Below are 14,665 nucleotides of genomic sequence, written 5' to 3'. Positions count from 1 at the left end.
ACCTTTTGTTCTGCAGTGGCTGTAAGATGCTGCAGCCTGGAGGTCATGTTGGACAGACTCTGCTCAAAGGCTGCCACCACATGGGCCTGGAAAGAGACAGGAACAAATAATCAGTCAAGAGAGTAACAGTTGTTGAAACGTGGTGTCTCACGTCCGAAAATCATTATTAAGATTCTGCATATGCTGGCAAGACTGGAGTCCCTAGCATATCTGGGTATAAAATTTAATTTTGGTTTGGTGTTTTATGATACAGGAACAAACAGGTGGTAATCTAGTCCCATGGCAATTGTAGTAGAGTTTCTTGCTCAAGAACACACTATGGTACCTGACCTGGCCTTATCCAAATCTGCACCCTCCTTACAAGTCTGGCATGCTAACCACTGCACCATTACAGCTCCTGTCTCTATTGGACATATGGAGGGCATATCAGGCCTATTCTACATATCCCTAAGTCAGCTGGGGAGTATACACTCTAATACCTATGCAGGCAAACAGGAACTCCTAGCACATCAGGGTACACAATTTAATAGCAGGCATGTTTGGAACTAGCACATCATGGTACAAATTTAATACCTATGCAGGCAAGACAGGAAGTCCCAGCACATCAGGGTACACAATTTGATACCTAGCACATCAGGGTATACAATTTAATACCTAGCACATCAGGGTACACAATTTAATACCTTGCACATCAGGGTAAAAAGTTTAATACCTATGCAGGCAAGACAGGAAGTCCCAACACATCAGGGTACACAATTTAATACCTAGCACATCAGGGTACACAATTTAATACCTAGCACATCAGGGTACACAATTTAATACCTTGCACATCAGGGTACACAATTTAATACCTAGCACATCAGGGTACACAATTTAATACCTCACACATCAGGGTAGAAAGTTTGATACCTATGCAGGCAAGACAGGAAGTCCCAACACATCAGGGTACACAATTTAATACCTAGCACATCAGGGTACACAATTTAATACCTAGCACATCAGGGTACACAATTTTATACCTTGCACATCCTGGGAACACAATTTAATACCTAGCACATCAGGGTACACAATTTAATACCTAGCACATCAGGGTACACAATTTTATACCTTGCACATCCTGGGAACACAATTTAATACCTAGCACATCAGGGTACACAATTTAATACCTAGCACAACTGGGTATACAATTTAATACCTTGCACATCAGGGTAAAAAGTTTAATACCTATGCAGGCAAGACAGAAGTCCATATCAGTGAAAATTTGTAGACTTATAGCAATACATTACCAAACTTAAGTTGAATACAGAAACTGATGAGGAAGAAATGTGAATTTCTGTATGAGAACATCTGTTAGAGAACAAGAGTTGGAGTTAGAACACTTAGTTTTTCCCCCAATTAATTACTGCAGTAAATGTCTGAATATGGAAAACCTTGCATGATCTCTATTTGTGCATGACAAATTAATAAATATGTACATTATATATGAAATACCTGTGAATGCAAGTTTATTTAGCATGAACTTGTCTAAGTACCACACATCAAACAAGCCGTAACCTGCCAGATCAGGCAAGAATACGAATTAACACTGAGGTAGTAAAGTTTATCAACAATCTTGGACATAAGTGTTTACAAAATTCTTTAATAATATTTTGATCTAATAAGCCACCTTCCTCCTGCTTCTAATGGACACTAAGCTTCCAGGCTGTACTTTGTGGTGGCGTATTAATATCAAGTACTTTTAAAGCTCAAGTTATTCTATTATTACTCAAAAACATTATCAAAGTATAGCTATGTCTTTAGATTAACATCAAGAGTTTTATGATATTTCAAGATGAGGCACACTGGAGTTCATTTTTGTAAATTTCTTTTGCAAATCCTCTGTAGATAGCTGTAATTGCAATATATCAAAGAAAAAGTTTTTATAAAATGCTATTTACTCAAGATTTTACATATCAGAACAAAAAAGTAAGCCTGTCTTTAAAGTCAGGGAATGTGCCTTATATAAATCATTATGCAGTATGATAAAAGCAGTTATGTAGGTGTGGATTAAATTTAGAACGCCAGGTATAATTTTCAGAAAAATTACTTTTAAAGCCTGGGAAAACACAGTGAATAAAGGATGGAAGGATGTAGCTTTCTGAGTGTTAATTGTAACAGATAATATGATGAATTTACCAATAATTTTGAGAATGTGGATGCTTCATTTAATTGTATGACTCACTGTACACAGCTGTCATGGGAAAGTTACCTACTGGAAATCCTCTTCACTTGTTAAGGAGGAAACAGCATTATACAGTTAAAAAATTAACTCCTGATTTTTTATTTCTGGGAGAAATCAAATTGGTGTTGTAGTGTAACTTATTTTGTATCACCGAAATATTTTACACAAAGACCCTGTACACGTTGCTCCAAATCCATATGTCTGATTCTACTTGTGCAAAACAGGAAACAAATGCAGATGGAAATTTGCTGAATGCTATTTATTGCCACATTCACTGTAATGATCTATAAATCTTATAAAGTTTCCATAGCAAGAAAAGTATGTCACTGTGATCTACTTTTCATCAGTGGCAAGAATTCTCCCTCAAGATAAATGCAACCCATCACACTTCAAGACTGTACATGCAAAAAGTATAAAAAAATTCAAAGAGCTAAAAGAAGAAGTTATCATAATCAATGAAGTCTGGAAGTATGTCACAAAGACCATCTTTGTCTGTGATGGTCAGCACATTTCACAATGAATACGATCAAGATTCAATCCTGTACATAAAACAGTGTTAGTAAAACTGAGCTAAATGCCAAAATTAACTTGACCATTATGCCAACAATTAGGTACGCCATCAGAAAAGTTAAACCTTTATCTCTTCTATGGTTCATGGCAGGACAATGATATGGATAAAAGTTTAAAGAAAACACAAAATACCTGCATATACCAGCATCCTATACAATCAAATAATTGCATCTGACTGGATATTTAGTGGTGTAACAAGAGCCAGCACATATAGATCAAGTTCAATCACAACCTAAGATAACTACAAACCTTTATTATACACAATTAATAATGCAGAACATTATTCCAGAGACAATCTGCTTGAGAATAAGGTTCACACCATGATGTCCAGTCTGTGCTTAGTCTACAAATTACCCCAATCTATGTACAAGGCAGATAAAATTAGCATGCCCTATCTTGACTACTAAATACCACATCCCAAATTAATGAAGGTTGCAGTTTTGCTGGCCTCTCTAATGCATAGTAATATATCTCGTGTGTAAATCATACATTAAAGATCAAAGTAAGGTGTGGCCCCATTGTTAAGCTCATGATGAAATTAAAATTGGCCCCCACAAACTATTAAAAGCTGCATTCCATAAGCAAAATAAGAATGAGAATCAGACAAATGGTATATACATGATCTTTTGACTTTCCAAATGAATAATGACTTTTTTTAGAGGAGGTACACCAGAGTCCAAAAAACAAGTGGTCATGTCTAAGGTCTGAATTTATTCATTTGGCTCACATCTGCCTAACAGTTAATGCAATAATAGATGGCTAAACAATCTGGGTCAGTAAATTGCTTTCTGTTGACATTTCTTCAAAAACTGTTGGGCTAATTTTAGTAATGGTGGCCACATTTAATACCATGTAGGCCAATGGAGTTCTTCACTGGATTGGGTTTAAACACCATGCATTACACTGGTGTTCTTCACTACACTGTCCAGTGAGACCCTGCTGTGGTCAACCTGATCTCAAGGGTAGGCTTAGAACCTGTGACATTTGGCATGTGAGTCTAACATGATAACCAATGAATAATGTGGTTCTCTCCAAATGAAATACATATAATGTTATTGGATCCACATGTGTGTGTGTGTGTGTGTGATCAAATTTTATAATGTTATTAAATATACCCATTTTGAACTTTCTTTGGTCAAGTGAAACCCATATATACTTTGACTTGGAAAGCTCACATAATCATAATGCACATAATTAAGGAGGTTTGACAACTGAATGGGATGGAATTTTAATTCATTTTTCTGACTTTTATGAGTCATTTTCTTAATTTCATTTTTATTTTTGACCTGCCAATTAAAAACACATTTTTGTAGTCTTGCAAGATTCTTAACAGTCCAGTTGCACTGTAAATACAAAGCTATGATTAATAGCTGGTGGCAAAATGTACTGCATGTTTAAGTCAACATTAAAGTGGTATTAGTGGTGTCTAATGGATCATAATATGGGAAAACCTAATGGAAGGATCTTTCTTTGATGCTGCACAGCAAATATCATCTACAGACTGATTCATATACAATAACATTATCAATATGAAATCAATACCATTTCCTTGAGGTCTGGCCCCAAGTGAAGCTATTTACATTCCATTACTAAGAAGTGACCACATGGTATTTAGGTCCAATTATGACTGATCTGTTCTACGAATCCCCACAGACCACTCAAGAATTATTTTACTTGCTTACAAGCCAATCTTAATTGGGATCAATGTGGAGTCTGATCTATTCCAATTTTAATATATGATAGATCATAGTCATTGAGATTTATTCTCCATAAAAAAATTAAACAATCTGGGTGAAAAAAATGTCCAGGAATTCAAGATAAGACTATTTCTTCCTTTTAAATGTTGATTGTTGAAACCATCTCCGATATTCTTCAATGATGACAGAATTTTCAAACCAGCTGATGTGGTACAAATTGAATGCCAGCTTGGCACCATTTTCATTTAGGACAAAGCAGACATCCAAGCTATTGGTGAAACCCCAATGTAACAATTATCATCCATTCAGTGTTAGTAGTGAAACGAAGATTTTTAAGACAGCCCGAATGCAGCCATGATGGATATATCTCTGGCATCTTTTTCATTTAGGACTTAGTGAAAAGCAATCAAAAGCAGCAATGGATATGCAACTGGCACCAATTTCATTTAGAATAACAAGATATTCTTATTACTTTTGTGGTATGCTTATTGGTGTCAGCTTGGCACCACTTTCATTAAGGACAAGGTAGACATCATAAGAAGCCTGTTGGTGAAAACCCCACGTCATAATGACCATCCATTCTGGAGAAGCAGAGAGAACAAGATTTATCATCAAGGCAGCCATACTGGATGTATGACTGGCACCATTTTCATTATGATCTGGTGAAAACCACTGTCACTATTCAAGGGGAAGTAAATGTATTGACAAAAATTTTAATACAGTCATCATGGCAACCATAATGGATGTACGACTGGTTGTTATTGTTGTATTGGGGTTCAATGCCATTTCTAAGCACATACATGGCAGCCAGTGTAACTGATGGAAGAAGAAACCTGGAACCCTGGTGTGAACCACTAACCCATGGGAAGCTAATGGCAGATTTCTCACATACCCACATTGGCTGAGCCCAAGAATTGAACCCACATGGCCAGAGATGAGATGGCAGTGATTGGTAAAAGCAAGTGCATTAGACCACTTGGCCACCCTGGGTCCACAGGATGTATGATTGGCACCATTTTCATTTAGAACCAACTAGGTATCATAAAAAGTCTATTGGTGAAAACCTCCATGTTGATATACTCATTTATTTGGAGAGCAGAAGAGGTAATAGTATTCTGAAGATATGACTTTCCCATCAACAGTAGCAACATTATTTTCAAGATGGCTGCTGTGGTGGCTGTATTGGACAGAAGAAGATAGCACAATTTGAATTTTAAGACTAACTGGTCATCATAAGAAATCTTCTGGTGAAAACTCCATGTCAATATGACTGTCTGTTCACAAAGAGTTGTGATAAACAAGATTTTTATAAATGGCCTCCATGGTGGCCATAATGAATTTCATATTGGCACCATTTTTATTTAGGTCCAGCCAGTCACCATTGTAAATCCTTAGAGAAAACCCCATATTGATAACCATCCATTCAGGAAAGTAGCAATAATAAGATTTTAATGATGGTTAATGTTGCAAAGTGGATATCAGATTTGCACCATTTTCATTTAGGACCAATCAGAGGTAGACAAATAAGAAGTTGTTCAATAAAAAACCCAAGCTGATATGACCATCCATGTAGGCGGAGTAGCAATAACAAGATTTTCAAGATGGCTACCATGGTGCTATACTGGACATCAGACTGGCACTATTTTCAATAAGGACCAATTAGACATATGAAGTATTTCAATGAAGACCACTTCTTGGTATGACCATCCCTGTTGCAGGAGTAGCAATAACAAGATTCTCTAGATGACCACTGTGATGGCCATATTGGCTGTCCAAGCAGCACCCTGTTCATTTTGGACTAAACCGTGGGATGAATGTGTGGTAAAAGTTTAGAGTCAATTCTTCAAGTAGTTTAGGAGAAGCAACAATAACAAACTTATGTGAACAGAAAGATGAACAACAATGACAAGAGACCATCTCATAAACTCTTCTGGTCTATCACAAGGAGAGCTAAAAATGGTAAAGAAAAATGTGGAAGGAAACTGAGGGCCCATTTTAAAGACAGAAATTATCAATTTCAACGTTCTAGCTTTTGGGGGACAGTAAAAATATCCCATGCATAATCAGCTTTTTAACTGGGCAAGTGTACAAATTGGCTGAGGCATCATGTCTTGATTTGTCTGAAAGCTTTGGTAGCAAAGTACAAACTCACTTTTGACATCAGTTCTGGATCAATGCTGTTTACTGTATGTGTGTGTGTGCCACTGCCATAACATGACTTTATTAAGTGCCACAGCAATGATTCTCTTATTGGGCAGACTACTGAATCAAGTATCTTCTCTTGCTGAGTATCTCGAGCAATGCTGTGTTTTGGTCGGAGTGATGATGAGCATCTGAGTGATGCCGTGTATTAGTCTGAGTGATGCTGAGTATACGAGTGATGATGTGTATTAGTCTGAGTGATGCCGAGTATATGAGTGATGCTGTGTATTGGTCAGTGATGCTGAGCATCTGAGTGATGCTGTGTATTAGTCTGAGTGATGTTGAGTATACAAGTGATGTGTATTAGTCTGAGTGATGCCGAGTACATGAGTGATGCTGTGTATTGGTCAGAGTGATGCTGAGCATCTGAGTGATGCTGTATATTAGTCTGAGTGATGCCAAGTATATGAGTGATGCTGTGTATATGAGTGATGATGCATATTAGTTTGAGTGATTCTATAATTAGTCTATGTGATGCTGTGGTTTAGTCTGAGTGATGCTGTATGTGTGTGTGTGATTAGGATTTTTAATGTAGCTTTAACAATTTTTCAGTCATATCGCCATGATGTCTGCAGTGTGGCAGTTTATAGTGATGTCTAACACTGGGGCATCATGCCGCAGACATGTAGCATGATGTCCCACCCAGTCATATTATCCTGACACCAGGCCGACCAGTCCTAACACTAACCTCTTAATGCTGAGCACCAAGCAAGGCAGCTGTTAGTACCATTTCTGAAAGTCTTTGGTATGACTTGGCCAGGGTTCGAACCCACGACCTCCCTCTTCTGAGGCGGATGCTCTAACCACTAGTGATACTGAATATTATAGTGATGCTGAGTATTAGAGTTGCAGCACATATCTGATATAAATGTATTTTGGATGGGGTATTAATGAAGCAAGAGAGTTTTCCTTTTGTACATAATTCTGTATGAACCCTTTTAGTTCAACATGCTAAATGACAGACTACTCTTTGGTTGACCCTACCACTTATAAATAAACTAGTGGGACTCCAGAAAAAGCATTCCCTGAAGACCTTTCTAAAATTGATGGTAAACTAAACCTGTGGTTAAATTGTGTCCACTGCCAAATTTATCTGTCTGTAGTATACAAAACCAAAGTGTACAAAGCCTAAATTATAGCCATATTTCATCTCTCTCTCTCCACACACACTGATACAAACACACATATACATGATTTTAACAAGTATTTACTGGAAATTGTGTCTGCAATGAACATTTTTAATAATCTCAAAGTCCTTGGTGTTGTTCTTCTGAAATAACATGAAACATACGATGTAAGGTAACTATGGACAAAGTCTTAACTTTGAACATTAATACTAACTTGTGGTAGGCTAATCTGTATTCAAATTTCAGCCATCAATTCAAAGAACAGAATTTATTTTGGATTGTGCATCAAATGTTAAACTTACTGATGTTGATGTTGATGTTTACTTGTAGTTTTAAAAAAATGTGTGAAACAACCCTGAAATAGATTGCTAAATAAGTTACTTGCCTTATATGCAAAACTGGATGAATATCTTGGCAGTTCATAAAAATGATGCCCATAAAAAAGTATAATACCCTAGAACCTGATGAATGGGCAATAATAAAACTAAATGACTTTTCCTCAGCTCTTCGTTTTATTAACCTTGCGAGAGCAGTTAAGTCATATCAATAATGTGCTATGGAAGTAGGATCATTTATTTATGAAGATTTGTGATAATACTGCTTCTTCTGCAAAAAAATAAACAAAAACAAAAGGAGGAAGTTTCCAGACAATGATTCAATACAGAAAATAATTATACAAATTGAGTAGGCAAGGATCTGAACAGTCCTCATTTTTGTTAGGCAAGTATCCATTAGGAATGTGCACACATGTACTTGCTGGCAAGTTGAGTCAAACACAAACAACAAAGATCCAGATCTATCATAGCATAATGTGCCTGCAGATCAGGGTAAATGTTTGTTCTAATGATTTCTCATAACAAACTGCTGGTGCATTATGCGATGGAAAAACTGGGTCTTTTTAGTCTGCCACTGGGCTTATCTTATAAGAGTATATATGGTAACCTGCTCCTATGGCAAAACGAGTTTCAATCTGGGTCAGATAAACTGATTACTAGACCAGCAAGTCATTATTACTATTGACAAATTTTAAATGGGTCCCACCAGACTGTCAAAGCACCTGACAAGTTGTGTTATAATTGATGAGTAAATTACTTATGATTCTGATGTCTACATCAGTTGGTAGGGTGGCTCAAACAAAGGTTCTGTGAGCTTTTGTGAATTAATTAAGCTCTATGTTTCGTATATAATACTGAACTGATTTGTCCTGCTGTATGTTGAGTGCTTTAAATATGAGGAAAATCATTCTGTACTAATTGCTGCCAAGATCTATTGGTATGAAAGAGAACAAAAGGGCAGAGAAAGCAGCCAAAGCTGCCCTGCAATTAACCGTTTCTTAACTTTTACATTTTTAGAACATCACCATTAGATTGTACAATAGAGCCATTAATGTGCTGAAGTGCTGTAAAACTGCTTTAGACATACACAGATAAAGATGGGGAGAACTGTTAGGGAGTTGATATCTACCTGTGAAAAAGTAACGGAGAGAAAAAGGTGCTGGCTTAAGAATATTTATTGAAGTAATTGTACTACACACCAACACTGATGTCAATAATTACCAAAAGATACCACAGTTCTCCTAAGATGAGCACAAAATCTGTATCCTTTCTTTTAACATGAGACACAAATGGACCTCTGATAATTGCTTGCTATCTATCTAAAACCCCAATCCAAGGGCAGTTGGCTGAGCAAGTTAGATTATCAGTGTTTCCCCTAGGGGTATACAACTGAGAGTAACAAATACCTTGGGTGTCAGAACTGGGGGGTTGTTGTTAGACTAAGTAAAAAATAAATATCGGTGTCAAAACTGGGGATCAGATTAAAAATTTGGAGTCTCTAATGCACAAAAGAAGGTAAAGGGAAACACTGTTTAATAAGATGCTTACTCCATTTACAATTTTTTTAAATTTTGCAACAGCAGCTATTATGATGCCAAATCAGCATCATCTGTAAAAGCTTCAGAGGCCTTTCAGCTAGAATGCTTTCTATAAAAGCTGGTGAAATTCTTTTAGCATATTAACCCCTGGTGATGAGTTTAAGTGGCAGGAGGTAGTAGCCTACTGCCGAGCTCTGTAGCATCAAGGTCATGTATGATACACTAAAGTGGGTGGTATTATATAAAGGTAGATAGATGAAGCTCTACAATGATACAAAAAAATCTGGAATTTCTAGTTGCACTACAAAATACAGAGGGAAAAACCTCATCTTTTGGATCCGATTTTTTTCTACCCAAAATTCGCCCTTGGCTGAAATCGATTTTGTCTGGATTTTAGACTTTTTGGTCTCAGATCGAAGGCAGACCATTACGAACTGCAAACAGACAGATGAACCTTTGCAAAAAGTAGGATAAGATGGGCACGAACCAAATAGCCAATGAAAAACGATGTTTCTAACACAACTAGGCAGTATGTTATTGGAAGATCACCTGGAAGTTGGTATTTTTGGATCTATTCAGAAATATCTTTCAAAATGTGTTTCCTACTCGAATTTCAGATGAAAACAACAAAAACTTCCAGGGGTTACTGTGTTAAGCAGTTCATAAAAATATGCTCAAAAGTTTAACATTTTATAGTGGCCATATCTGAATCTAAATTGGCATCATTGTTACAAACAATCTTTCTGTTGTTTAATATTTGGTCAAATTCTGTTCAGCAGTGAAGTATTTCCTTGTTATTTTCTTTTTCAATTTTAGTAATTGCAGCCAATTTGATGGCAGATTGGCATCATCAGTATAAAATTCAAAGGCCTCATGCCAGGATGCTCTCTGTCTAATTTGGTCAAATTATGTTCTGCGGTTGAAGGTTTTTCTAATTATAGTATTGGTGATAATATTCTATACCAGAAGCCTAAATGCCAGGATGAATTCTGTCTAATTTGGCAATGTTTTGGTACAATAAAACTATTATAATTTCAAGTTTTTTCTTTATACTGAAAACTGGATTAATGGAAAAAAGATAATGTAATGCTTATTATGGATCATTCAGGCTAAGAGTTTTAGACAAATTTTTAGGCAATGTCATGGACTCTGCACTTAGACGATGTGATTAATCATAACCCAGAAACTGGCTATAAATGAGAGGAATGAGTTTTGTCTTGCAACTCCATCTTACTGATGAAAAGTCATTACTTACAGTTTTGTTTTGCAAGGTACACCTCAAATCATATGAGTCAAAGAGAAATTAACTCTTTGCAGCTTTAAAACAGGTAGAGGGTTGACTGGTAGTCAAGATGATTAATAATCAAGTACAGGTAACTGGTTCTAGAGAAGTACTTTCCTACATTTAGTTATAGCAGCCATATTTGATAATGGATCTAAATAATTTCCACAAAACTGAAAATTCAGTTAAATTCTGTTCAGAGGTTTTAGTGAAGTTATTTGAAAGCTTTTCAAATTTTAGTAATGGCAAACATATCTGATGGTAGAGTAGCAACATCTGCAAAACTTCAAAAGGCTTCATGCCAAGTAGTGATAGGATAAGAATGGGAACTTAAGAATTGATTATCAGATGCCATTTTACAATTGATATTATTTTGATGATTGCTATTCTGCCCAGCAGCTTCATATTCTTTGTTCCCCTTCTGCTCCCATTACTTCCAATACCGACACTGCACTACATGATTTCATCAGCAATGGATCGAACTAAGATGGAATTGGAGTAATAATAAAATGCCTACACCCTGAATTCACAAGTTTCAAACTGACATCTTGGGGGAAAAAAAGGATCATAACAAAGCAATCTCTTTGGAATGACAGGCAATATCATAAAGCTGCCTTGACCATAGAAGTATGTAACTCATGCAGTGGTATTCAAACAAAAATTACGACCACTAAGACTGGCTCAGAGGATAGAGGCTCTTAGTAAAAAAGTTACATGCGGATTGTACACTGAAAGATATGAACCCACCAAAGGATTATAGTCATTTCAAACAATTAGCACAATTTTCGGTATTGATTCAGAACTTAAGATTTGTTGCATTCATAGTTGAACATTACAATGACAAAAAGATCACAGAACTATTTGAAAGAAGAAAGACTGACTAAAGTTACATTAGTCTGTTGGATAGCCGAGAGATGTTAAGGCTGCAGAATATTAGCTCCAACAATTTTTCAGTCACATCACTATGAATCTGCAGTGTAGCAGTTTTTAGTCATGTCTAGCACTGGACCATCATGCCACAAACATGAAGCATCATGTCCAACCCAGTTACATTATCCTGACACCAGGCCGACCAGTTCTAACACTAACCTCTTAAAATATTGAGTGCCTAGTGAGGCAGCTGTTAGTACCATTTTTAAAAGTCTTTGGTATGACTTGGCTAGGGTCTGAACCTGTGACCTCCTGAATCTAACCACCAGGCTACTGGAGTGGTCGATTCAAGATAAGACAATTTCAGATATTAACTACTGAGTGTTGCAACTATCTCTGATATCTCCAATGATAACAAGATTTTCATATGAGCTGCTGTGGTGGGCATACTGATGTTAGATTGGCACAATTTTCATTTACGACATTCAAAACATCGTAAGAAGTCTACTTGTGGAAACTCCATGCTGATACGACTTTCTGTTTTTAAGAGTAACAATAACAAGATTATTAAGACAATGCCATGGTGACAATATGGCATATATGACTTGCACCTTTCCCATTTAGGAGCAGCTAGATATCATAAAAAGTCTTTTGGTGAAAGCACAATGCTGACATGACTAAACATGTAGGAAAGTAGTGAGAACAATATTTTCAAGATGGCCAACTAGATATCATAAGAAGTCTATCAGTGAAAATCCCATGCTGATATGGCCATTCAATAATTAGAAGTAGTAATACAAAATTTTCATATTGGATGTGCTAGCAACATTATTTCAATTTAGGACCATTTAAACCTCTTAAGAAGCCTTCTGGTAACTACTTTTCAGTCATGAGCAGAAATAACAAATTTTCAAGATGGCCAAATGTGTTGGTCATATTGGACCTCAGTACCATTTTCATTAGGACAAATTGGACACCATAAAAATGACTGCAATAGCACTATATTGCACATCAGATCAGCACAATCTCATTTAGGACTAACTAGACATCAGAATAAATCTTCTGGAGAAAATCCCTTGGCAATATGACTTTCGATTGCAGGACAGTAGTAATAAGATTTTCAAGATGGCTGATATGGTGGCTATATTGGGTGTCCTAGTGGTACCATTTTTGTTTAGGACCAACTTAAGAGCATCAGATGGATGTGCATGTAAAGTTTTATCACAAATGTCAAAGATGTTTAGGATGAGTAGCAATAAGAAAGTTTTGCTAACGGACTGAGAGACAATGGACAACAGACCATCTTAAATAAGCTGTCCTAGTCTATGACTAGTAGAGCTAAATAAACTACAATTTGCAAAGTACCAGACCCTGGGCTTATATCACTGGTGACATATAGTGACATTTTGTAACCATCATAATGTCTGATGCATAGTTTACTAGTGAATATCAATTAGATTATGACTACAGAAAATAAATTACATTTGCTGCTAAAATAAGAATGTTCCATCATCATCCATGGTGTTGTTTTATGCAGTCTATAGCTGTAATTGTGGCTAAATGCCAACAATAATGTTGATTCTTTTTTGTCTGCAACCATCTTGATGCCTGACACATTCTTTATTTGTGCCTGAGGATCAGATATTGTATATTCTGGCAGATAACACAAAGATTACATGTTTTTTTTTCTTGACTAACTGAAATGATAAAAATGCATTGCTACGTATGTATGTGCCAAGGATGATAATAAAATAAAACCTGGTCATAAACCCTGGATTTTTAACCAATCAAAATAAGTTTCAAAATTTGTCAAAATCAGTATCTTAAAGTGTGCAATTGTTGAATTTATGAAATCTGAATTACATCGTTAATTCAGAACCATCCAAAGAAAAAAAATTCCACAGATAATTGATTATCCTGATTGATATATTTATACAAAGTCATACAGGATATCTAGAGTAGAATACACAGGTCCGTATGCTCATAAAGCCCAGAAAAATGCACTGGTTCATGTTTTGTAAAATCCATAGAAATCATACCTCTATATATAATCAGCACATGTATGTACAATCATACTTTTGGGTACTGTAATATTGATCTCATGATAAATGATGAACCTAGTACTTTAACTCAATCAAAACGGCAGTGTAATATATCCGTAGCATGTCTGCCATGATCCAACAGGTGTTTTTCAAGAAATTATTTTCTGATTACATGACATATACCACATGGCTATTCAGAATACAAAGATGTGCTGCCAAAATCTGATAAAGGATGAAATAAATATGTATTTAATTTGTGATATTTTCTGTTATTTTAATCAGATATTCTGTTTTTACACATACAGAAGTTTACAAAATTATGCAGTTTATGTATTGTATGGTATCTGTCTTAAGTCAGCCATTTTGCACCAACACAGGATAAATGTGCATAATAACTGTAACCTGAAGTGATGTATTTGAAGTCAAAATTATTAAAAGCATGTAACCCCCCCAAAAAAAATAAGTTACTGTGAAAATTTTGCAGTGTTAAGAAGAATATGATTATGAGGTCAAAGTAAATTGAAGAGGTCACAGTGGTACAGGGATATGTACAAAAATAGAAGAACAAGGTGTATACATGGACTAACATATAAGCAAGAACTCTTTTGAGACGTAACTGGAAAATATATAATTCAAGGTGCAATTAGCAAGATAAACATTGCATGTTAAAGTACTACTGTCTGCCACACCTGACTAGAAAAGGAGATGTGTGGAAAAATAAGTCAACTGAAAAAGAGACGGGGGGGGGCGGAGGGTAAAGTAATCAAGGCAATAATTCCCA

The 14,665-nt window shown here is 36.1% G+C and overlaps 1 protein-coding gene across 1 annotated transcript in view; it reads right to left on the bottom strand.

Annotated features, from left to right (window-relative positions):
- Positions 1-14,665, bottom strand: part of LOC149786104 (neuron navigator 2-like) — a 367,654-nt gene that overhangs the window by 55,988 nt on the left and 297,001 nt on the right. The window contains exon 12 of the mRNA XM_089978115.1: positions 3-86. Within this exon, the coding sequence (XP_089834241.1) occupies positions 3-86 (84 nt within the window). The remainder of the gene's footprint in view (positions 1-2; positions 87-14,665) is intronic.

The sequence above is a fragment of the Sinohyriopsis cumingii genome, chromosome 12, assembly GCF_028554795.1.
Source record: "Sinohyriopsis cumingii isolate HCF-2022 chromosome 12, ASM2855479v2, whole genome shotgun sequence".
NCBI lineage: Eukaryota > Metazoa > Mollusca > Bivalvia > Unionida > Unionidae > Sinohyriopsis > Sinohyriopsis cumingii.
Note: the sequence above shows the minus strand (reverse complement) of the source record. Positions and strands in the feature narration are given on the sequence as shown.